This window comes from Alexandromys fortis, unplaced genomic scaffold (assembly GCF_014885135.2).
Source record: "Alexandromys fortis isolate MF-2015 unplaced genomic scaffold, M_Fortis_MF-2015_v1.1 scaffold_94, whole genome shotgun sequence".
Classification (NCBI taxonomy): Eukaryota; Metazoa; Chordata; class Mammalia; order Rodentia; family Cricetidae; genus Alexandromys; species Alexandromys fortis.
Genome location: NW_026067979.1, coordinates 7,242,544 through 7,268,947, shown reverse-complemented (window position 1 = coordinate 7,268,947; position 26,404 = coordinate 7,242,544). Strand labels below are relative to the sequence as shown.

General features: G+C 39.3%; 3 protein-coding genes and 1 pseudogene across 3 annotated transcripts in view; all 4 read right to left on the bottom strand.

Moving 5' to 3' along the window:
• Positions 1-24,553, bottom strand: part of LOC126511016 (interferon-inducible GTPase 1-like) — a 73,562-nt gene extending 49,009 nt beyond the window's left edge. The window contains exon 1 of the mRNA XM_050157835.1: positions 24,441-24,553. The gene's annotated coding sequence lies outside the window, so the exon portion shown is untranslated. The remainder of the gene's footprint in view (positions 1-24,440) is intronic.
• The window catches only part of LOC126511011 (interferon-inducible GTPase 1-like), a 100,290-nt gene that overhangs the window by 659 nt on the left and 73,227 nt on the right, over positions 1-26,404 (bottom strand). The window lies entirely within an intron of this gene.
• On the bottom strand, positions 594-24,551 carry LOC126511010 (interferon-inducible GTPase 1-like; annotated as a pseudogene).
• On the bottom strand, positions 854-2,236 carry LOC126511040 (interferon-inducible GTPase 1-like). Its single transcript, XM_050157881.1, has one exon. The coding sequence runs from the start codon at positions 2,234-2,236 to the stop codon at positions 854-856; it is 1,383 nt and encodes a 460-aa protein (XP_050013838.1).

Below are 26,404 nucleotides of genomic sequence, written 5' to 3'. Positions count from 1 at the left end.
AATTAACATTTGAAAAAGTGTGAAACATCATTGGCTGTCAGAGATATGAAAATTAAAACTACTAAGGGGCTGCAGACCTAATGTCTGTCTCCCATTGTGGGGCTGCTTTCTATCCCTTCTACATTGATGCATGTGTCTGAAAGAAAAGTATCCCCAGTCCTTCTTGCCCAGTGCAGTCCACAGTCAGTTCAGCATCCTCTTTGGAGCCGGAGAATCTCCACTGTGCTAACTGCCTTGTCCAGGCTCACTCAGACTAGTGCTGTGAGATGCTGCAGCAGGTAAAGGTCCTGACCAACAAGTTACTGAGTTACTAAGTAAGATGCTCTGAACCCTCATGGTGGAAAGATAAAACTGACTAAGCAAGTTCTCCTCTGGCCTTCACATGCACCTGTAAGTTAAATAAAATAAATGTTTCAAATAAATCAAATTCCTTAAGGGATTCAAATTAAATCTGACTTACTATTAATGAATTAAAAATATGTAACTATTGGCTTGCTATATAAGATTATGTTGAACATTGAAGAACCTATTTCATTTGCATTATTTATCAGAATTATGACAATATGTAATCTAACCCTATCATTTTTGGTTAGACTGACAGATATTGGAATTAAATTCTTTAAGTTTACAATTTCAGAATAGTCAGACTATTGTCTTACTTAAATCTAAAAGCTATCAAGAGGTGAGGTGCATCATGTAATGATAAAATGCTTGCCTAGCATCTACAAGGCCTGGGTTGGAGCCTTAACCTTAAGTGTAATTGAATAAACAAACTATTGTATAATTAACTCATTAGTTTAAAAAAATTACCTATGTGTATTCTTATATAGTAACATTAAAACAATCTGAATATCTAAAAAGTTATTTGGAGATTACTCCCCTCTTCATGCCTAAAACCTAAGATAAAACAAAACAAAAAAACAGCCACTAATCCAGCCAAGAACTTGAGGAAAGGGTAACACTTATCCATGGTCAGTAGCTGTGGGTGATATGATGTTGAACTAGTTTTTGAGTATGTCTCTCTAAGGACAACTTTGGCATCTTCAGTCACTGTGTCAAGGAAAAGAAGTTGTAAGTAATCGGTTTTCTTATAGTAGGGATGTCTTATAGTAGCATTGTCTGAGGTAAATTTCTCCAAATATTTCAAAAGATTTCCTTTTAATGTTTCCCTTTCCTTAATTTCTAACAAATAAGGAGATTTAATGATTTTTTGCAAGTGTTCAACAGGCACTTGGGAATCCTTAGCAATGACTTGCAGGGATGCATCATCTACTCCAAAGAGGACTCGATAATGGTTTAACTTCACCTTCAGCTCCTCCACATCACGCTTGAGGATGCTCATTGAAGGAATGGTAGCAAAACAATAAGTCTTCTTGGCTTCCGACAAGATAGTTTGCTGCATAGACTTGTGCTTTTTGTTAAAGGCTGCCTTTGTAATATTACCCAAGGAAAGCATAAAATTGTGGCGCTTTTGAGCAGGAAGATCCTTTATCAGGGTGTCCATCAAGCATGGAAAATCATAGTCAGATAAATTGCTGTTAGAAATCAAGAAAATCTGTGGTACATCCATGTTATTCCAACTGAAGGCATTCACATATGTGCTTCTGATCTGCTGCAGTGTCATTTCTCTGTCAAAGGTGTGTGGTTTGTATTTCTTCTCATTGTCTAAGTCCAGGTCCACCTTGGTTCTCACGAAGTAGTAATTCTTTTTCATAAATCTGATTGCTTTGGCAAGGTCTAGATCAAGTTTTGTAAAACGTGTGGAAGAGACAATAATGAAGAAATCATACTCTTGGAATTTCACTTTCTCCAGATAATCTTCCATTGGAAAGTTCATAGTTCTAATGCCAGGCAGGTCCCATAAAATTAACATTTTATTTTGGGGGTGTTTGTAGGGCGTTCTCTCTATGGTTGTCAATACCACCCCAACATCAGCTGCACCTTCATCTTCAGGTCCAACACCCCTCAGGGCATTGATGAAGCTGGACTTCCCTGCTCCAGACTCTCCTATTACAGCAATGTTTATTGGGGTGTTACCAATATTTTTTAATGCATCATTAATTACAGAGCTTGCCACCTGAATGTTTCCTTTTTCCAGATGAGATTCTATTAAATGGATATATTCCTGAGAAATTATTTTGTTTTCTGTCTTAATTTTCTTAAAATAGTTAGTGAAACTGGACTCCAAATCTCCATTGTCTTCATCCTTAGATGCAGGAGAGGAAACCTGACCCATGGCTGTGTTTAAAATGTACCCTGAAAGAAGGAAGAGAGTAAGTTGCAGGAGACTGAAGATGCCTTTTTGCTTAGCACTCTGTTCTTTCACTGTGCTTCAGCCTTAGTTATGTTCTGATGTTGACTAGATACCATATATGTTGTGCTGGTTATTTTTGGTCTACAAGATACACACTATAGCCCATTTTGAGGAGAAAGCCTCATTTAAGGAATATCCTTTATGAGATTGGACTGGGAACATGTCTATTGGGTATTTTCTGGACCGATTACTGATATGAGAGGTCCCAGCCCAGTATTAGTGGTAAGACACCTAGGTAATTTAAGAAAGCATTATTAAGCTAAGGGATTAAGCCCATAAACAAACAATGCGCTCCCAATTTTTCCATTTCTATCCCTGCAGAGTTTCTGCCCTGACTTCCCCTAGTGATAGACTGTGAACACAGAGTGTAAGCCAAAAAAAAAAAAAAAAGGTTTTCTTTTCAAAATTCTTGGGCTCATAGTGCTTATAATAGCATCAGAAAGGAAACTAGTACAAATTTCTACTACCTCTCAAGTAAACCCTTCACTAGAGAAAAATTAATATTTAAGTGGAGTAAGGCAAATAATACAATATCTTCATGTATTCTTTCACCATCACCAACAAGTATAAAGGCATGAACAACTGTATTGCATCTAAACAGACTGGAGTATTATGTATGAAATCCAAGATGTCTTCTCCATCTGTGCTCTCTTTCCTCAGTATCTGCTTTCAAATTAATAGAAACTTAACATACATCTAGTTTTGCACACTCAAAGGTAAATAATAATGAATGGTAATTGAAATAAGTGTTTAATCAATGCAAAATCTCTAATGATCACATCAGTTTTATCTGTGTTATTTTTGTTTTGAAAGGTTTCAATAAGTTCAGCTACTGGATTTTGTTGAAATCTTAATTTGCATAGATTTACTTTTCTTGTGTCTTTTTCATGACATGAAACTCTTCTCCATGAGGAATATAAACTTGCAGTATTATAAAATTACATTACCCTTGAAGTTTGCATTTGTAAAATATTGATAACTTCAATACATTTCAGTGTTCTCAAGCAATCATTTAGATTCATCATTTTCTTCTAAACCTTTTATTTTATGAAAGCAATGCAACTTTGCACTGGAGACATTAGTCAATTGGTAGACAGCTTTTCTCGAATGAATAGGTCTTGGGTTCAATCCCAACACCTCATCAAATACATGTGTTTTTGGATCCCTATATTTCTGGTGATCGGAATACAGAGGAAAGAGGATCAGTACTTCCAGGTAATCCTTGATGAATAATGAGTTAGAAACTATCCTGTGCTAGTTCAGACCCTAGCTCAATAAAATTGAGTAAGTCCGGTAACTCAGTAAGTAAATACACTTGCTGACAGGTTTAAGGACCAGAGTTTAATTGTTAGGTATTTAGCCCAGATCCCATAGTTCTACCCTTTATTCTGCACATACCTTACCAGGCAGTACAAATGGATCTCACCATCAGTTAAGGAAACATCAAATCCTACCTTCACACTTTCTATCTCATCCATATCAAATCAGTTTACAGACTTGAGTTCTATTTCCAAATATACTCACAATTGATCATTTTTCCTACATTTTCTTCTGAAGACCTCCTCAATCCCATATTTGATGTCACTGGCATTGCTATATTTCCTGTGATCATTCTTGCAACATCATGGATGACCAAATTGCCAGAGTTATTCTATGGTCACTGAAATCATGCCATGTCAAGTCAATCATGAGAGGCACCACGAGGATTCCCATTTCAGTCGGGGAACATTCATTAGGTTTACGGTGCACACACTACATATAATATACATCTCAACTTCATTATTACACTTCTGGAGCCAACGGTGTCTGAATTTTAGCCACCCTGTTATCTCAGGCTGTCTTCTCATTTCAAGACATTGAACTTAGTCACTGATTCCATGTCTTTGTGCCCTGCCCAGTAGCCATATAACTATTAAACACCTTTCTCTAGGTTCTGCTTCAATTAGATACAATCAGGTTTTATATCCACGCTGGATGTGAATATGTACCTGCCTCCATCATACGCCATCCTTTCGTTATGATTCAGTTTCTCCACAGCCACATATGTATTTGTCTGAGTTCATCTGCTGTCTGAGCCCCACAACACAATGAACTCAGGTAACAGAGAGTGCTTTAGTTTTGCTCACTTCTTCACCATCAACACACAGATATATCATCAGGCAGTGAGTGAGGGTTATGAGGAAACTGCTAAGACTTTATTGTGAATCCTTGTACTTGTTACATAGTTCTCACTGCTCAGTGGGAAACTGAATTCTTACTACATTCAGAGACAGTGGGTACCAAGAGTCTGGGGAGCACAAAAACAGTCTAATACAAAACAAGGATCTCCATAGACTCATACTGTGTCCTTGGGCCTGCACAAGCATGTACAGGCTCACTGCACAGGCAACCCCTGTCCAATCTACAGGACAAATAGTACAACTGTGCAGGAAACCAGAGATGCAAAACTTCGTTCAGTCTGACCGTAAATACAAGCGTGGAATGTGTGGATAAAAAGAAGCTAAGCCTAGTCAAATGAACAGCATAGCCAGATTTACTGTTGAAGGTGACAGACACCCACAAGGTACAGACAATGTCCTTGGAAGCACACAAGCTGTTCTCGCCTTTTCAAACTTTTGCTCTCATTCTTTCACCTCTAGCTCCCGGATCTGTGATGCAGACTCCAGTGTGACAGTTGTCTGTGAAGTCTTCCCACTGAATATGAACACAGGGAACGAGAAGGCCGTGACACAGCAAGCATTAAAAAAGAACACCTAACTAAATGACAGCTGTCACCACATCCTGACACAGCTCACGTTCCTCACAGATGGAAAGATCTTAGTACACCTGCTTTAAAATTTAAAAATAAACAACATAGTGAAGAAGATTCTTCAGGCACATATTCCCACAGCCAGCTGCAGCAGAAGCACCATGCAGGGAGACCTCCTCTCCACAGTCCAGCGGCCTCAGGATGTAAGGAATTAAATGTTGGCTCTTTTCTAGGACACAAAATGAGAGTGAGGTACAACAATCGCATGCACGCTACAAAGATAATCCATTACCTGAACCATTTCTTTACAGTCATTTTAAGGAGAAGAAACACAAGACAAGTTACAAGCTAAAACAACTGGATATATTTTTGCCAAAACCATAACAAGATCTTTGACCTTAGGTCTACCTCAGCTTGGGTATTTGGCAAAGACCATCCTCAATCCTGTCCTGCCAGTCTCCCACCAAAGCTCCTTAGCTTCCAAACTGAGGCCCTTCACTCTCACTGCAAGTTCCTAAACGGCTTGTTTTCTATCAGCCCTTATGAGAAAAGAGATGGTGAAGGTTAGAAGTTAGATTTAATGTCACTGCCCACTTACCAGATTGTCCTGTGTCCAGTGGATACGCTCTCTGTAGTTCAGCTACAGGAACCACGCTCCACTGTGCTCCAGTCTTTTCACTTGGAACCCACCTCTGCTTCCTATGCAGAAAGCAGCAAGTTCAAGGCAGTTGGGCAGGATTTATACACTCTTCTGACTCCTGCCCCTTCCTTCTCAATGTGTTTTGGCCAATCATCAAAACTTATGGATTTTGTTGCTTTTTAGAATTCCCTGCATTTCCAAGAAGAAGAAAGAGAAAGTGAAACTATTGCCTCTTTATCATTTTATTATCGCTTTGTTTAGAGGCAGTAAATCCTGGATAGTCCTAAAAAGTATGTGAAATGTGAGGTTTGGAAAGCAGCTTACTAAATAGACCGGAGCACAACCCTGGAAAGAGAATTTTTCTGATCCCTGACTCCACAAATGTAGCCTGAACTAAAGACACACAGCACATTGTCTGGCTTTCTCTGCAGATGCTATTTTAGTCTCATTCAAGACAAAACTCATTTTACCCCCCTCTGACTACAATCTCATTTTCTCATGACTGTAAATTCATATTCCTTAACTCTTATCATTCTCAATTCCCCTTCCTAAGCTGGTTTTCTGTCCAGTGTGAGCTTCACAGGTCTCACACATGGTGTCACAACCATGGTAAGCTAATATGTGGAGTTGCCCTACTGTGTGCAGAAGACCCTGTTTCCCTGTCACCACCCGCTAACTCTGGCTCTTTCTGTCTTGTCATACTCTCTTCCAAAACCATTGCTGTGCCTTTGGAGGTAGAATTAATATATTCCATTTATGGACGGATAGTCTTTCGTGTCCTAGTCTGTGTCTTGCCTAGTTGTGGATCTCTGGATTGATGACCATCTGCTGCAAACACAAGCTTCCATGATAAGAGTTGAGAGATGCCTTATATCATTATACCTGTATCTTATATCATTATACCCATATCCATCCTATGGGTATAATGATAACATAAGGAGGTAGCTTAATATTATGTCCATTTAACAGAATAGTAACAATAATTCTCATAGGGTCTATGAACTGTCTAGCATTAGGTTCTTGCTCAGTTACAGGTTTCATCTTGTTGAGAAATTATTACATTCATTCAGGAAGCATTAGATCCCTCCCAAGATGTTTTGGCCATATATTTATAATTGTGAGTTACTGTTTTTAGACAAATATATTGATATCGATTTTTGTATATTAATACAAAGTTAAATTATATTGACTATTGTATGCATGCATGTTTCTACCTCTGTTTAAAACATTTTTATGTATTGACATATATTGTATTGATATATATATTGAGATATATTTACCATATTGCAATGTATATTTGTACATTGTTTATATTTGGAGGTCATTGTCCTCATTTGTTTCATAGTCGTTTATTGTCTTAGTCTTTAAGTTAGATAGATATTGAGAATTATATAGATTATAGTCATCTAAGTTTGTCATTTATAATTAGACTAATCAGGTTCTTTAGATATAAAGAGATTATACTCAGTATAGATAGAGCATATAGGTAATCTGGCCAGTCATTATTGTAGCTCACAGAGTTCATAGCTAGGTGTGATTCATAATTAATTTTTTCTCCCCTGATAGTGTGGCTGGAACCTTCAAGCATTATGAAGCCAGCCAGTGGGAATAAAGCTTCTGGGTCACTATTAACTTGAATTCTCCATGTTCTCTAACTCAAGTACATGGCATCTTCACTAATGGGGTCTTAGAATCAAGTTCTGGAAGATAGATAAGAGCACTGACAATGACCTGCAATGTTAAGGGAACTCACTGGAAGTAAATCAAACTATGTCCTAGGACTGGGCTTTCTATTTGTTACCCTGAGGTGTCTAATAAAGATGTTGCTGTTCTAATGGAGGTCAACTCCATCTTAACTCTTTTATATATGTGTATAGATTATTTTAGGAAATGTCTGAAGTGCCAGATTTCCATAAGATTTGTTGAAAATCTCTCAGTGTTTTTTACCTCTCCAATTTTCCTTCCTCTATGTTATCTGCCCCTCACTACTCATTTTCACCACTGTTGAGCCAAAATTTTCTTTTAGCCCTTTCTACCAGTGCGTATTATCTCTCCTCTCTTGCTGGTCCCACCCCATGGCCACATAGTAATTTCAAAACCTCTGTGCATCTTCTAAATTGAACACACATATGTTTTATGATATAGACTGAATATATATATTATTTTTTTATTGATTTTTGTTGAGTTCTACATTTTTCTCTGCTCTCCTCCATGCCTCTCCCCTCCTGTTCAACCCTCTCCCGAGGTCCCCATGCTCCCAATTTACTAAGGAGAGCTTGTCTTTTTCTACTACCCTTGTAGATTATATCTATGTAAGTCTCTCTTAGAGTCCTCATTATTGTCTATGTTCTCTGGGATTGTGATTTGTGGGCTGTTAGCAGTGATAGCGAACATCCACAAATGAGAGAAATGAAATGATGTTTATCTTTCTAGGCCTGTTTTACCACACTCAGAATGGTGATTCCAGATCCATCCATTTTCCTAAGAATTTTCTATGTCATTTTGCTTAACAGATGAGTAATATTCCATTCTGTAGTGGGGCCACATTGTCATTATCCTTTCCTCAGTTGATGCTGTCTAGACTGTTCCCATTTTTCTAGATATTGTGCATAAAGCTAGAATGAACACGGATGAACATGGATGTGCAAGTAGCTCTGTAGTTGTATGTAGAGTCCTTTGTCTTGGAGTGACACAGCGTGATCATGTGGCAGGTTTATTTTCACTCTCTGTGGAGCTTCTACACAAATATCTTTGTGGCTGTACCTGTTTGCCCTCCCACCAGCAGTGACTGAGTGCTCTCCTTTCCACATATCCATAGGACTCAGAAACCTCCTTTATAATTTTGGGAGTCAGTCTACAGTTTAGTGATGATATGTGCATATTAAACAGCCCTCTGTGGATAGATGTTGAGAGTGGTGTACAGTTCCCAAATCTTATCTTTGGGTCCAGCACATTGTTTGTCTGATTACTGCCATAGTGATGACATTCATGGACTGACCCTCTGATTCTCTAAGCAAGCACCCAATTAAATGTCTTTTCTCATATGCTGCCTTGATCATGGTGTCTCTTCACAGTAAAGATAAAAATCTAAAACACTGATTTCAAGTTATACTAGGAAAAATACCATGGTCCTACCACAAAACACATAATAATCAATGGAGTAGGACCGGGGACCTAGGTATAAAGCTGCATACCCACAATCACCTGATTTTTGACATGACAAAGATAAATACTGGAGAATATATAGCATCTCCATAATAATAGTGAGTAATAGAGTGAATACTTATGAGCTACTACTTATGAACAATTTACATTGGTATAGATTTTTGTATGTTGATACAAGTTCAAATGATATTTGTTATTTTTGAATATGTTGTTATTTCTGTTCACAATATTTGTACACCTATACAAAGTTATTTTGTCAGATTGCATGCAGGCATATTTCCTGTAGGCCCATATTTCTGTATGGTGTGGCAGCCAGGCACAAAAGCCATAGGCCCCGTCTGAGGTGGTCACATAGCTCTGCAGACAAGCTGTCTCTGCCTAACAATGGTCACGATGTTTGGTGCTCCTTCCTTTGTAGTTTGGAGGATATCTTATAGAGATGCTAATTCAGGCCTGTGTGACAGCTAGCATACTCAGCAGACGTGTAGATGTGGACATGACAAAAGGCCATTCACCTGGTTACCTAGGAGACAGTCTAATGTATTTTCCAGCTCAATTTATGTGATGGTATATAAGCTGTTTAGAAAATAAATGCGAGAGGTAGTAAGGAGAAAAGACTCTGAGATGTCCTTACATGATGGCCATGTAAGTTGTGTCTGATTATTCCTTGCGGCTACATACCAGTCCAGTTAGGTAAAAGAGTTATCTGTGTTGGAGCCACACAGGCTCTAACAGATTCCTCCTCTGTTTAAGACATTTTATATATTGATACAATTTTAGGATATATTTATCATATTGCATAATATAGTTCTACCTCTGATCAAGATATTTATATGTTGTTTACATTTTGGGGTCATTGTCCTCCTTTACTGCACAGTTGTTTAAAGCTTGTTTAATATTCTAATATGAAGTTTTAATCTTAGTATAGGTATTAAGTATTATAGGCCAATAGTCATTCATGTTTGTTATACTTTTAGTCAGACTAATTAGGTTCTTTAGATACATAGAGATTGTATTCTGTACAGATAGGTAACCTTCAACCACTTCAAAGATCTGTATAATATTGCATTTAATCAATTTAGTATTCTGTTGACATGAAACACGATTGCTCCTGGCAGCACCCATCTATTCCCGAAAGAGTGGGGACACACTTTATATCTGCATTAATAGTAGCATTATTATTATTATTATTATTGGTATCTTAAAGGCTATTGACCAAAGGAGCTCTTGCAGCAGAGAGGGTTCAACATCTTAGCCATCAGAAAACTTCAAATTAAAATTACTTTGAGATTTCCTAGAACCCTAGTCAGAATAGGACCTCCATCCAGAAACTGATAGAAGCACATACAGATATCTACAGCAAAGCACTGGGTCAAGCTTCTGAAGACCAGTCCAAGAGAGGGAGGCGTGATAATATGAGCAAAGGGGGTCAAGACCATGATGTTGATGAAATTACCTGGGCGTGAGTGAGAAGGAAACATGGAACCCCAACAAACCCACTTAGGAGTTTATTAAAGGGGGTGCGTATAGACCTGGGGATCAGTGTGCAGAGAGAGAGTGAGAGATGGTGCATCCAGCTTTTAAAAGTTGCCTAGCACATGTGCACAGGGGGTTGACGTGACTACATCATACTCTGATGATGCAGATGATGGGTGGCTCATGCATGTGCTCAAGGGTTTTAGCTGAGTCGTACATGGATGTAACCATGCATGTGTGCATGTGGATTATGCAGGGTACTTTGTGCCCAAGGGCCTGTCTGCACATGCTGCCTTTAGAACCCAGAAATGCAGCCTTATATGTGGCTGAATAATTGCATTTCGCCATTTTGTTTATTATAAAAATTTGGGGGGTTGAGGATCTTAATGGGTGGGAATGGGGCATTGTAAAGTCTCTCGTGACTGCTTCACACTGACTTTGTGGGTGTCGAGGAGTTGAGATGCTTGACCACATCCTGGGGTGGCTGATTTCTGTTGTGTTTTCTGGGCTCTGAGGAACTGGTTGCCTGGCAGCTTGGACCTTGCAAGATGCTGGAAAGGCAGAAAATTATTTCTGGGAAAAAATTTAAGATACCAGTGATTAAGAGAGGAAAGTCCCAAGATGGAAGATAAAGGGGTTTTTTTTGGGGGGGGGGTGGAGGAGGGAATTTCCCAGGGTTTCCAGAGACCAGGAATGATAAGGAAAGAATTAAATGATACTTATTCTGGGTGACTCTGGTTCATTTAGGTAGGTCTGATTGACTCCCTGGAGCTTATGAAAAAAGGTTTGAAAAGAAATAAATTTTAGACATATTAAAAGTTTATGATTAGGACAATAGAATGAAAGATTGTGGGGGAAGAAGGGGGAGTTATTGAAAAGGATAATTATTAGACCCTTAAATGTTTTACCTGAAGTAAATCCTAAGGCACTGGTTTTCCTTTTGCATCATAGTATTATATTAACATCCAGGATGTTGCAGTCAGTGATAAACTTGCTATGTTAAAGTCTGTTTTGTGAGTGTTTTGGAGTTTGGGGCTAGAAAATCGTTATCGTTTCTTTCCACCTTGTGCTTTTTACAGTCCTTGTACCTCTGGCTGTTTATCATGGTCCCTGTAATAACAGCTGAATAACCGGTTAACTGAAAATTTAAGCATGACATTGAAGATATAGAGAAGTTGGTAAAAACAAATAGGAGGAGAAAGAGGAAGAGGGAGAGTATATGGACTTTTTGCCACAGGAGAGTTGAGTAAGGATGAGGCTTTTATTTTTCTGGAACTGGAGAAAGAGTGTCTGATCTTAGTGCCCTCTAGAACTTAAGGGAACAGGGCCCTGCTTGAGTTACCATATACAAGGGAGTATCTTGAGCTGGAAGAGTAAAGGGTTTAAGTTGGAACAGGTGAACCTAATGAGGAAGTGCCTTGAGCTTGGCAGCTGTGGGAGTTACAAGAATTACTTTAAAGGGGCCCTGCCATTTAGGGGAAATGGATGAGGGGCGTTGATCTTGGGGAGAGAATAGTACCTGATCCCCTTTTTTAATGAGCGGTAGGCATGAATTAATACATGGTTGAGGTAATAAGTAGTAGGTAAAATCCCATAATAGGGAGCATAGATGGGATAACAGAAGAGTAAGAAGGTGATCAGGAAGAGGAGAGGTTTTAGATGAGAGGCCAGAGGTTAAAACTGACCACCTATACATGAGTTCAAAGGGCAAGATGCAAAGGGGGCCTTTAAGGAGAGCCCTAAGCCTTAGAAGGGCCAGAGGCATAAGTTTTACCTGGTCAAAGTGAAGCTCCTATGACATTTTAACAAGAACATTTTTTAAGGAATGGTTAGTTTGTCCTACCTTCCCTGAAGACTAAGGGTGGTATGGGATATGAAAATGCCAGGGGATGTTAAGAGCCTTGGACAAATTTTGGTAAATCTGGGAAGTGAACTCTAGGCCATCATCCGATTGAAGAAAGGTTGAAATTCCAAACCGGGGGATGATTTCTTGGAGAATATCAGAAACTGTCTGGGCCCTCTTGTTAGTGGTGGGAAACGCTTCAGTCCACCCAAACATTGTGTCCACCAAGACCAGGAGATATTTAACTCTTCTGACCAGGGCCATATGGGTAAAATCCAGCTGCCAGTCAGTTCCTGGAAGGGAGCCCCTGGCCTGGTGGGTGGGAAAAGGGAAGCTACGATAGTTGGTCTTGGGATCTGACTTTTGACAGACTTTACAAGATGCAGTGATAGCTTTTAAGAACTCTAAGCCATCAGGGGTGGGTTGGAGGTGAGCCTTGACAAAATAAAACAGGGCTTTACAATTAGGATGAAAGAGCTGATGTAGGTAGGACAGAATTTTCTGGGTGTCAGGGGGTGTCTGTGAGAATGTGTACTGTACTCTATGAACCCATGAGGTTACTGAGGTAGGTTTGGGCTCTGAAATGCTGCTGTTCTAGCTGCTTGGTCAGCCCCATTATTTCCCTTGGAAATAATGGAACTGTCGGTCTGATGAGAATGACAGTGAATAATTCTTATAGCTTTGGGGAGATGGGAGGCTTTTAACAGGTACATAATATAACCTGAGTTAGTTATGGATCCTTCTTTCATTGTAAGAAGCCCACACTCCTTCCAGATAGCTGTGTGGGACAGGAGGATATGAAAGGCATATTTGGCGTCTATATATAAACATTTAAAAACTGTCCTTTTGCCGGCGATGGTGGCACACGCCTTTAATCCCAGCACTCGGGAGGCTAGGTAGGCGGATCTCTGTGAGTTCGAGGCCAGCCTGGTCTAGAAGAGCTAGTTCCAGGACAGGAACCAAAAGCTACGGAGAAACCCTGTTTCGACAAGGGATCAATTGTCGTGGCTAGCTTTATGTCAACTAGACACAAGCTAGAGTCATCTGAAAGGAGGAAATGCCAACTGAGAAAAGGACTCCATAAGGTCTATCTGTAAGGCATTTTCTTAATTAGGGGTTGGTGGGGGTGGTGTCGTCTGTGGGCTGGTGTTCCTGGTTTTAATAAGAAAGCAGGCCAAGCAAGCCATGGGGAGCAAGCCAATAAGCAGCACCTGTCCATGGCCTATGCATCATCTCCAGCCTCCAGGTTCCTGCCCTGCTTGAGTTCCTGTCCTGACTTCCTTCAGTGATGAATGACAATGTGGAAGTATAAGCCAAATAGTTTCCCCCCCCCCAAAAAAAAAGGGAAAAAAAAGAAACCCTGTCTCGAAAATCAAAACAAGAGAGAGAGAGAGAGAGAGAGAGAGAGAGAGAGAGAGAGAGAGAAAGAGAGAGAGTCCTTTTGCTAACTGGAAGGCACAGAGAAGAGCTATTAACTCAGCCTCCTGATTAGTGGTATGAACATCGAGTGCCTGTGTGTCTACTACCCCAGTATTGGATACTATGGCATAGCCAGCTCTACAGATCCCATCACATAAAAAGCAGCTGCCATCTGTGTACCAGGAATAAGTGGCCCGGGACAGTTTGCCCTCCTGTATATGTGAGGGGTAGGGCAGTAGATCCTCTAAGATCTCTATGCAGGAGTAATTATTGTTAGGTTGAGGTTGGAAATTTGAGATATTAAGGGGTGGGCAACATTGGAAAATGAGTGTGGTATCTCTGTTAGGATAGGCCCTGAGACCACAGACCCTAGAATGTCTTTTGCTTCTGCTGTGCCTTTGTATATTTATGGTGTTGTCTTCCTCTGGTATCTGATATGTTGTGGATGGGTATGGGGAGAGCTCCACTGGCTATAATGCAGTGTGTTTATCTCATGAAAACATCCTGTTACTGGAATTGGTATGTAAAATAAAAAGACAGTTTTAAAAAATTAAGTAAAATGTAAAGTGTAGCAAAATGAAAAAAGAGTAGGAAACAATTAGTAGTCCTACCCAGAACATGTACAAACAGCAAATGTCATTGCATGGCAAGATATCTGTAAAGGTGCAACACATGGCAGCTACATGTTGACGGGAACCTTAGTTATCTAACTGAACTTCAGCTTCATTCAGGAAAAAAAAAAAAAGCCTGGGTTTTGCTGCTGTTGTTGTTTGTTTTTCTTCAATGTATATTCTTTAAATTTTTAATACAATAAATATTGATCATATTTTTTTCCTTCTCTCAACTCAGTGTTAGGATTTACCTGTCTTGAATTTCTGTAGGACTTATGTATGTCTTCACAGTCTCTATGAGTTCATTTATGTATCAGCTCTGTTTTTTCTAGAAAATGCTTTCCTTGTAATCATACCACTTCTGGATTTTAAAATCTTTCTGCCTCCTCTTCCACACAAATTCTTGAGCCTTAAGAGGAGGAGTTGTATAAAAGTATTCCATTTAGGTTTGAGTGCTTCACAGACACTCGCCATATGACCATTCCAGTTGTGTCTCTGTGTTAATGGAAGCATGACTGATGATTGTTGAAGAAGGAACTGATCTTGGGGTATAGAAGTGTGTTATTTAGAGCCATTGTATTGCTATGTTAACTTAGCAGAATGATAGTAGCAATTTTTCTCTTAAGGCCCATAGTTCTAGTCCTTAAAAGTGGTGTATCTTAGGCAATCCTGCTGAAGAACTTTAACATTTAAAAATGCCACATTGTAAACCTTCAATATAGGTAACTTCATATTTTCTTATTTGGTTCATATTAAAAATATCCAAAATATTTTAAAAAAATCCTGTTCTGGGTATTTAACCTGTGAGTTTTATGAAGATGATTGCTTCCTAAGCTGTACTGTCTAATTGATAATAATACTGTCAGACTAAATAGAGTTTTGATGATTAAAAATAAAACAAGGAAGTGTTACATAGTGCAGCACGCCGCTCCCGCCAGCAGAAGAGACGACCGCAACAGGATTCTTCTCAGAACACACTTTATTGGAGCACTTACACTTGAGGTTGTAGAGAGGCAAAGGAGCCCGTCCCCGTGAAGCAGAAGAATATATACGGTGCCAGACAAAGCCCTGACGTGTCATCAACCCAATGGCTCAGGCCAGAATGGAGTGATTGTGCTTAAATTATGATTGGCCAGATCGGATGGCCAGTTCGAAAGACCCCGCGCTGGGGGGAGCTCGCGCGCATGCGCACAAGTTGTCTGTCAAGTTTGACGTGGAACAGCAAATGGCGCCCAGGCTCCGTGCCCCCCCCCCACATGACAGCGCCATGGTGGCGCTACATCTCCGCGCGCTATATCACCGCGCGCTACAACATAGCTAGGAACATATGAGTTTCTATTGAGGAGCCATATAGACTGTGATTTAGGTTAATGATTAAGAAAATCAATTGAGTCCCAGTAGCCCAACTAGTTTAAATTCTTTTAATTTTAATGTTGGGAGATGTGTTCTCAGGTTTCTGGGTGCACAGCTGAAACAAGGCTTTGACAATAACTTAAAGTTAGACTAAGATGTTTCTGTTAAATAGTTTTGAGGTGAAAAACCCAGGAAGACAACTAAAGTTTTAGGAAGGCACAGAGTTGAGTGAGGAACTCTTTCAGGGAACAAGAACAAAGCAGTCTGATTATTAGCTGACAAGTTTTTCTTGCTAGGATTAGTTGATGACCAAAAGTGATGACTAATTCCTTATACCCATTTCTGTCCTCATTCTTCTGATATAAAACAAAAACTCTTAATGAGTGGGTCTGTAACCTAAAGATTTAAAATCGAACTGACTCATTCTTTTCTTTTTTTAAAAAAAAGATTTATTTATTATGTATACAACATTCTGCCTCCATGTGTGCCCGCACGCCAGAGGAGGGCACCAGATCTCAGTACAGATGGTTGTGAGCCACCATGTGGTTGCTGGGAATTGAACTCAGGACCTTTGAAAGAGCAGCCAGTGCTCTTAACCTCTGAGCCACCTCTCCAGCCCTCATTCTTTTCATATATGAAAGTTTAGGCTTGCGATTCCTTATGAGGTTAACTTACAAGAAAAGCACTAAAGTAATTAGTCCTTTTTTTTGTAACTATACATCCTGTCAGTAAAAGATCTGACTGAGAAGAATATCTTGCTCGTCTACATGGTTAATCTATAATTAGTTGCTTGGGTAAGAATGTTTGTGGGTTCCTGGGATGATTTGTTATCCACCTGCAATATGCAAAATGTTGAAATATGTAGGGAACATGGAAAACACGCTGTTTTTAACTGTTTGTTTTGTATTCATTGTAATCATTCACTTGAAAAAAAAAAAGAATGCAACCATGGTGTAATTCCTATAGTGATTGGAAAAACTTAGTTGGGGTATATAAGCTGTAAAAAAAAACTATACAGTACAAAGAATACAGAAGAACAGAGAATAAAGAAGGAATCCATCGAGAGAGAGTATCTTTTTCCCTAGCCCCCTCAGATAAAAGTCTTAGAATGTGCTGACTCTGTGGCTTTGCTTTGAGTCCTATGCTGCTGGGGGCTGCCCCGCAGTCTGTGATCTCAGGCCTTCCATGAGAGGAGAATGTGCCCTTAATTGTTGAGCCATCTCTGTAGACTTTTAAAAGAAGATTTAGTTTATTATTTTAAAAGTATGCATCTTTGTATGTGTATGAGCATCTGAGGACAGGTCTTGCTGTTTTAGGGGGTGGCGAGTTATAATTTAATTACTACATTTCTCTCTTTCCTTTCCTCCCTCCGCTCCCTCCCATATGCCACTCCCCACTCTCCCTCAAAGTCATGGCCTTTTCTTTTACTGTTTTTCCAAACATATATGTACACATATGCAGTTATATTCATAAACGTAACCTGTTCAATCTGTGTAATGTTACATGTATGTATGTTTTCAGGGCTAATCATTGTCACTGGACAACGAGAAGACAACATCTCCTGATAGCAGCTTTCCTCAGTAGCCTACAATTCTTGTATAGGATTAGGTTCTTAAGGCTTTTCACTTCCAAATTTGGCATCTTCCTTAATCATCCCCTTCAGCTCACCTCTGGGCAATCATGTTGGTAAGACGATTAATCAACTACATCACAGTAGTGCTTCCCATATGCCCATGGGTGAAGATATCATTCATTGGCACATGAGCAATCACCATGGGCCATCCCATTGAAAAAAAAAAACTTTCCTTCAGCATCATCAACTGCCTCATCTATGGGTAGGACTCCATGATCCCTTTCCCTCTCCATGCCGGAGTGTTGAAGACTTGATTTTGTGTGGATTTGTACCAACAACCACCACTTCTGTGAATTCATTACTACCACCTCCTTGTTATATTCAGAAGATATTATTTTATTGCTACCCTAATCTCTTGCTCTTACATTTTTTTCTGCCTCTTCTCTGGTGCTCCCTGAGCCATATGACTAGAAGTATATGGGGGTTTGAATGTAATTGGTCCCCATATGGAGTGGCATTATCAGGAGCTGTGGCCTTGTTAGAGGAAGTTGTTACTGGACTGGGGTGCAAGCTTTGAGATTTCCTATGATCAAGCTACACGGAGCAACACAGACAGCTTCTTGTTGTCTGTAGATCACTCTCAACTCCTTCTCCAGCACCATGTCTGCCTGCACACCACTATGTCCCACCATGATGATAATGGACTAAGCCTCTGAAACTATAAGCCACCCCAATTAAATGTTTTCCTTTACAAGAGTTGCCATGGTCATGGTGTCTCTTCACAGCAAGAGAAACCCTAAGACCAGGGGATATGGTAGAGATGTTCTACTTAGGGATGGACACTCCACTGTTCCCTCTTTCAGAGCCTCAGTGAGATGCTCTCTGCATTCTATTCAGGGATTTGGTTATGCTCAGTGGGTGAGACAGTGTGAATATTCATATCTCATATTAGTTGAGAGAACACGGAACTTAAATGTTTAAAGTTTTATGTTTGTTTTTAATCCAGTCAGCTCTTCTTCATTCTTTTACCTTTGATATTATTTATAATGAAGATAACCATTGAGAGAGGCTTGCTAAATTCTGTAATCTTGGCTATTTTTTTAGTTGATTAGATGTCCTTGCCCACCCCCCAATGTCTGCAGGTTCACTGTGCTGGACAAGATGCAGTCTTTCTGATTCCTCCCCTGTTCATTATTCTCTCATGGGTTCTTTCTTCCCTGTGATGTCACGGACTGAGACTGTCCTTTTCTTCCTCTGCATACAGTATTCATTTAGGTATGTACTAGATTAGTATTAGATTAGTAGTCATAACTGTCAGAATTTGTGCTTGTCTTAAAATGTTCTTATTTTTCTGTCAATTTTAAAAGATAGCTTTGCATATATTGTGATATTAACAGCAATGATTTACACTTAGGACTTGAGATTCACCACCCCACATTTCCCTGTCACTTAGGGTTGCTGGTTAGAGACTGGATGTTATTTTAATGTGTTTTCTTTTATGAGTTGATGCATTTCTTTACAGTTTTTAATATAGTTTCTTTGCATTTATTTATTTGTGTGTGTGTGTCACTTCAATACAAAAATTTCCCCCTTCTGGTGCAGACTAAGCAATGTCCCCCACTGTTTATCCCACAGGGTGAGAATACGACCACTATCACAATTTTGAGCCAATTTGAAGCAAGCTTGATTTTTATTGCAGTGCACCTGAGAGCTGGCCAGTGACTGCCCCCTGGTCCAAGTAAAGAGAACAATCTGAGTTAATTACTTAGGGCTCTCTTAAGGGGTAAATTAAAGAGTACTGGCAGAGACCATTTATAGAAATCAATGGAACAGTAAGGAAGTACAGAAAAATCTTATTTAAAAAAAAAAAAGCAGCAACAAAACCAGGCTTCCACCATGTTGTTGTCATGTGATTAGGGAGGGTTGGGGTGATCAGGGAGGGAAAGCATTTGAGTTTTCCCCGCAATACAAGTCAAGGTCATGGGTTGGGGTAGGGTAGGTTCCGGGAAACAGAGATAGAAACTCATGTTAACAATACCAGTATAATGGCTACTGCCTTCCAAATGAAGTCAGACAGAGTCAATGAAATCCCAAAGAAAACTCCCATGCCTTTCTTCACAGAAATAGAAAAACATCATAAAATTCACATGGAAGAAGAGACCCCTGACATTCCAAGAAATCCTGAGTAAAAAGGATATTGTTGGAGGTTATGCCATACCTGTTTTCAAGTTACCCTACAGAGCCATAGTAATAAAGACAGCATGATACTGGCACAAAAACAGACTCAGATCTATGCTATAGAGTAGAGGTCCCAGCTACAAGGCCATAATCTACAACCTTCTGATTTTCAACAAAATCACAAAAGAAAAAAAAAAGAAAAAGAAGAAAAAATCACAAAAGAAAAATGAACTGGAGAAAGGAGTATCTTCAACAAACAGTGCTGGGAAACTGGACAGCTATGCATAGGACAACAAAATTAGATTCTTGTCTCTCACCCTGCACAAAAATCTACCAGAAATAGACCAAGGACCTCAACGTAAGACCAGACACTTTAAATTTATAGGGGACAGCATGGAGTCCACTTAAGATAGAGGCATAGGTGCAATCACAGTGAAGTGCACAGAATAGTTGAAAGGATTAGGTGTTTCCATGTTAATTAAGACCAAGGATCCGTGATGAACAGAAAGGGGCTCAGGTACAAAACAAAACAAAACAAAACAATAAATCGGGTTTTCTGCCTGGAGTGAATTTTAACTGGAATGGAATCTTAGAATTCCAACTTTCATTTGGTGTAACAATAAAAAAGTTGTTTGATATCTGGATTTTTTCCCAAAAGATAAAAGATTTAAAAATAAGTTCTTTCTTCAAAATAAGTAACCTCAGCTCTGTTACTCAGGTTGCTAACAGGCCATCAGTATATTATTTCTGTGGACTTTGCTGTGATTGCACCAAGATTTCAATTGAGACTTAGTTTTAAAAGACAGCTTTGTAGGTTGGAATAGCCGGTTCTAAACTAATAAGCTGTAAAGGAATTAATAGTCTATATTGTAAAAAATTGTTTAAAAAAATCTTGGATGTGAATGTGTTGCTCCAAGTCGCTTATATTAAGATTTTCTCACCTGGATGTTAAAAAGTAAACCCAAATGTGTATTTTTATGTTACAGAGCTCTGCTTTGTAATTTTGTAATAAATTTTAAATACAGAAAAAAAAGAGGCATAGGCAAGAACTTTCTGGGTCAGACCCTTCTAGCTCAGCAAATAAGGGTAATAATGAATAATTGGGAACTCATAAAACAAAACTATTTTGTATTAAACAGAAAATTGTCAAACAAAGTAAAAGCACCCCAGAGAATCGGAGAAAACCTTTGCCAGCTATAAATCTGATAGAGAATTAGCTAGAATGTATAAGGAATTTTAAAGTAAACATTATGTAAACAAACAACCTAATAAAAAATACGCCATGGAACTGAATACAATTCTCAAAAATGAAATAAAAATTACTAATTAACATTTGAAAAAGTGTGCATCACTATCTGTCAGAGATATGGAAATTAAAACTACTAAGGGGCTGCAGACCTAATGTCTGTCTCCCATTGTGGGGCTGCTTTCTATCCCTCCTACCTTGATGCATGTGCCTGAAAGAAAAGTATCCCCAGTCCTTCTGGTCCAGTGCAGTCCACAGTCAGTTCAGCATCCTCTTTGGAGCCAGAGTATCTCCACTGTGCTAACTGCCCTGTCCAGGCTCACTCGGGCTAGTGCTGTGAGATGCCTCAGCAGGTAAAGGTCCTGAGCTACAAGCCTGCATTACTGAGTTAGATGCTCTGAACCCTCACGGTGGAAGGAAAAAACTGACTAAACAAGTTGCCCTCTGGCCTTCACATGCAACAGTAAGTAAAATAATATAAATGTTTCAAATTAATCAAATTCCTTAAGAGATTCAAATTAATTCTGACTTACTATTAACGAATTAAAAATATGTAACTATTGGTTTGCTACATACGATTATGTTGAACATTGAAGAACCTATTTCATTTGCATTATCTATCAGAATTATGACAATATGTAATCTAATCCTATCATTTTTGGTTAGACTGACAGATATGGGAATTCAATTCTTTAAGGTTAGAATTTCAGAATATTCAGACTATTATCTTACATAAATCTAAATGCTATCAAGAGGTGAGGTGCATCGTGTAGTGATAAAATGCTTGCCTAGCATCTACAAGGCCTGGAACCTTAAGAGTAATTGAATAAACAATCTATTGTATAATTAACTCATTAGTTTAAAAAAATTACATATGTGTATTCTTATATAGTAAGATTAAAACAATCTGAATATTTAAAAATTTATTTGAAGATTACTCCCCTCTTCATGCCTAAAACCTAAGATAAAACAAAACAAAAAAACAGCCACTAATCCGGCCAAGAACATGAGGAAAGAGTAACACTTATCCATGGTCAGTAGCTGTGGCTGACATGAGTTTGAACTAATTTTTGAGTATGTCTCTCTAAGGACAACTTTGGCATCTTCAGTCACTGTGTCAAGGAAAAGAAATTCTAAGTAAAAGGTTTTCCTAAAGTAGAGACCTTTAGCCAAGAGCCCACCATTAACTGAAGCAAATCTCTCCAAATATTTCAAAAGCTTTGCTTCTAATGTTTCCCTTTTCTCAGTGTCCAACAAATAAGGAGATTTAATGATTTTTTTTCAGCTGTTCAGCAGGCACTTGAGAATCTTTAGCAATGACTTGCAGGGATGCATCGTCCACTCCAAAGAGGACTCGATAGAGGTTTAATTTCTCCTTCAGCTCCTCCACTTCACCCTTGAGGATGCCCACTACAGGAACAGTACCTAAGAGTCCAGTCTTCAAGGCGTCTAACAAGATAATCTGCCACAGAAACTTGTGATTTTCGTCAATCGCTGCTTCTGTGATATTAGCCAAGGAATGCATAAAATTGTGGCGCTTTTGAGCAGGAAGATCCTTTACCAGGGTGTCCATCAAGCATGGAAAATCATAGTCAGATAAATTGCTGTTAGAAATCAAGAAAATCTGTGGTACATCCATGTTATTCCAACTGAAGGCATTCACATATTTGCTTCTGATCTGCTGCAGTGTCTTTTCTCTGTCAAAGGTGTGTGGTTTGTATTTCTTCTCATTGTCTAAGTCCAGGTCCACCTTGGTTCTCACTAAGTAGTAATTCTTTTTCATATATCTGATTGCTTTGGCAAGGTCTATTTCAAGTTTTGTAAAACGTGTGGAAGAGACAATAATGAAGAAATCATACTCTTGGAATTTCACTTTCTCCATATAATCTTCCATTGTAAAGTTCATAGTTCTAATGCCAGGCAGGTCCCATAAAATTAACATTTTATTTTGGGGGTGTTTGTATGGCATTCTCTCTATAGTTCCACCCCAACATCAGCTGCACCTTCATCTTCAGGTCCAACACCCCTCAGGGCATTGATGAAGCTGGACTTCCCTGTTCCAGACTCTCCTATCACAGCAATGTTTATTGGGGTGTTACCAATATTTTTTAATGCATCATTAATTACAGAGCTTGCCACCTGAATGTTTCCTTTTTTCAGATGTGATTCTATTAATTGGATATGTTCCTGAGAAATTATTTTGTTTTCTGTCTTAATCTTCTCAAAATAGTTAGTGAAACTGGACTCCAAATCTCCATTGTCTTCATCCTTAGATGCAGGAGAGGAAACCTGACCCATGGCTGTTTTGAAAATGACCCTGAAAGAAGGAAGAGAGTAAGTTGCAGGAGACTGAAGATGCCTTTTTGCTTAGCACTCTGTACTCTCACTGTGCTTCAGCCTTAGTTATGTTGATGTTGACTAGATACCATATATGTTGTGCTGGTTATTTTTGGTCTACAAGATACAAGCTATAGCCCATTTTGAGGAGAAAGCCTCATTTAAGGAATTGCTTCCATGAGATTGGACTGGGAACATGCCTATTAGGTATTTTCTGGACTGATTACTGATGTGAGAGGTTCCAGCCCAGTGGTAGTGGTAAGACTCCTAGGTAATTTAAGAAAGCAATATCAAGCTAAGGGATTAAGCCCATAAACAAACAATGTGCTCCCATTGTTTCTATTTCTATCCCTGCAGAGTTTCTGCCCTGACTTTCCCTAGTGATAGACTGTGAACACAGAATGTAAGCCAAAAAAAAAAAGTTTTCTTTGAAAATTCTTGGGGTCATAGTGCTTATAATAGCATCAGAAAGGAAACTAGTACAAATTTCTACTAGCTCTCAAGTAAACCCTTCATTAGAGAAAAATTAATACTTAAGTGAAGTAAGGGAAAATAATACAAAATCTTCATGTGTTCTTTCACCGTCACCAACAAGTATAAAAGCATGAACAACTGTGTTGCATCTAACCAGACAGGAGTATTCTGTATGAAATCCAAGATGTCTTCAATAAAACATTTCAATGTTCTCATGCAAAATTGTATTTTATAAAAGCAATATAACTGTGTACTGTAGACACTGGTCAACTGGTAGAGAGCTTTTCCACCATGGAAAAGGCTTTGGGTTCAATCCCCAACACCTCATCAAATACAGCTGTTCTATCTTTTCAGTTTCCCCTCTCATTGTGTCAGCTCCTGGATCTGTGATGCAGACTCCAGTGTGATAGTTGTCTGCAAGGTCTTTCTACTGAGTATGAACACAGGGAACGAAAAGGCTGTGACACAGCAAGTATTAAAAAAGGAAACCTGCCTAAATGTCAGCTGTCACCAGATCCTGACACAGCTCATATTTCTCACAGATGGAGAAAAGATCTTAACACTCCTGCTTTACAATAAGGAAAAGCACAGTGAAGAAGATTCTTCAGGTAGAGATTTCCACAATCAGTTACAGCAGAAGCAACGTGCAGAGAGACCTCTTCTCCACAAGTTGGAGGCCTCGGGATATAAGAAATTATATAGTTGACAATGAACTAGGGAGCAATTTGAGATGGGATACAATAAGCCTAATACACATGGCAGAAATATTCCATTACCTGTTACAGCCATTTTAGGGAGAGGAGTATGAGACCAAACCAAACCAACTTAATGACTTATTACCAAAACCAATATTGGGATCTTTTCCTTCAGGTCTACTTCAACTTGGATGATTGGCTAAGAACATCTACACACCTGTCCTACCTCACTCCCACAAAGTTCCTTAACTTCCAAACTGAGGCCCCCCACTTTCAAGACATGTTTCTGTATGTCCTGCTACCTGTCATCTCTTTAGAGATGGTGAGGGTTGTTCAAAGGTAGATCTGAATGCTGCTGTCCCCTTACCAGATTATCCTGTGACCAGCAGATTTCCTCACTGGGTTCAGCTGCAGGAACCACGCTCCACTGTGCTACAGTCTTTTCTCTTGTATCCCCTCTCTGCTTCCTCTGTGGAAAAGCAGCAGGTTCAAGGCAGCAGGGCAGGACTTATACACTCTTCTGACATCTGCTCCTTCCCTCTCAGTGGGTTTTGACCAATCATCAAAGCAAATGGGTCTTGTTGTTTTTCTGAATCCCCTGCACTTCCGAGAAGAAGAAAGAGAAAGTGAAACTATTGGCTGTTGACCAATCTATTAGCTCTTCATTTCTTGGCAGCAAATTTTGGAAAGTCTAAAAATAATAACGGAGTGGAATGTGGCCTTTGGAAGCAGGGACAACATGGACAAGCAGCTGACTTAGATAGGCAGGAAAACAGCCCTTGAAAGGTAATTTTTATGATCGCTGACTTCAACTTGAGCTGGTCACACAACACATTGTGCTGAGTCCTGTGCAGATGCCAATTTTTGTATCATTCAAGAAAATATTCATTTTCTCCCCTCTGACTATAATCCTAATTTCTCATGGTTGTAAATTCACGTTCCTTAATTCTTGTTTTTCTCTATCCCCCTGTCTATGCTGCTATTCAGTCCAGCACAGCTTGGCAGGTCTTACACCTGCTGTCACAACCATGGAGAGTTCATATGTGGAGCTGCCGTGCTGTGTGCAGAAGACACAGTTTCCCTGTCACCATCCACCAACTCTGGCTCTTTCAGTCTTGTCATCCTCTCGCCTACAACCATTCCTGTGCCTTTAGAAGAAGCATTAATATATTCCATTTAGAGCTGGATAGTCCCTGTGTCTCGGCTATTTGCTGAGCTCTGGGTTGATCTGCTGCAAACAAAAGCTTCCACGATGAGGCTTGAACGTGCCTTATATCATTATTCCCATGGCATATATTATTATACCCATACCCATCTTATGGGTTTAATGATAACTCATTTGGAGGTGGCTTGATATTATGTCCATTTAGCAGAATAACAATAATAATTCTCACCTAGGGTCTCTGATCTCTCTACATTTACAACGATGAGAAGTTAGGATTGTAGTCAGACGGGCAAAAATGAATATTTTCTTGAATGATACAAAAATTGGCATCTGCACAGGACTCATGCTTAGGTTCATGCTCAGATACAGGTTTCTTCTTGTGGAGAAGCTATTAAATCTAACCAGGAAGCAGCTGGTTACTCCTTAGACATTTCCACCACAATTATAGTGAGATGAATATGTCTTGTCTGGTCAGTTATTATTGTAGGTCACAGAGATCACAACTGGCTTTAATTAATGATTCCTTTTCCTTTTTGGTATTAGGACTAGAATTTTTCAGCACCATGAAAGCTAGCCAGTAGGGTTGAAGCTTCTGGTCAGTATCTGTTTGACTTCTCCATGTTCTCTAACTCAAGTGTTTGGTATGTGTGTTACCTCCAAGTTCTGGGATATAGACAAGAGCACCTACCATGACCTGTAATGCTGAGGGAATTCATTGGAAAACACCTTGAAAAATCAACCTATGTCCTGGGTCTGGGTTTTTTCTTTGTTACCCTGTGGTGTCTAGCAGGGACATTGTTGTCCTAGTGGAGGGCAACTCCATCTAAATTCTTCTGTGTATGTGCACAGATTATTTTAGGAAATTTCTGTAGTGGCAGATTTCCATATGACTTGTGGGAAATCCTTCAGTGTTCTTTATCCCTCCCACTTTCCTTCCTCTACCTTCATCCTCTACCCTTTCACTTCCCATTTTATCCTTTCTTAAAAACATGATTTTCCTTATCCCTTTATATCAGTGTATATTATCTTTCTCTTTTGATGGTTCCACCTCATGGCCACATAGTAATATAAAACCTCTGTGTTTATTCCCAATGGAACACTCATCTATATGTAGCCTGACTCCCAAAAATATAAAGGAGGCTTTTGAGCGAAGCAGGCACAGTGGC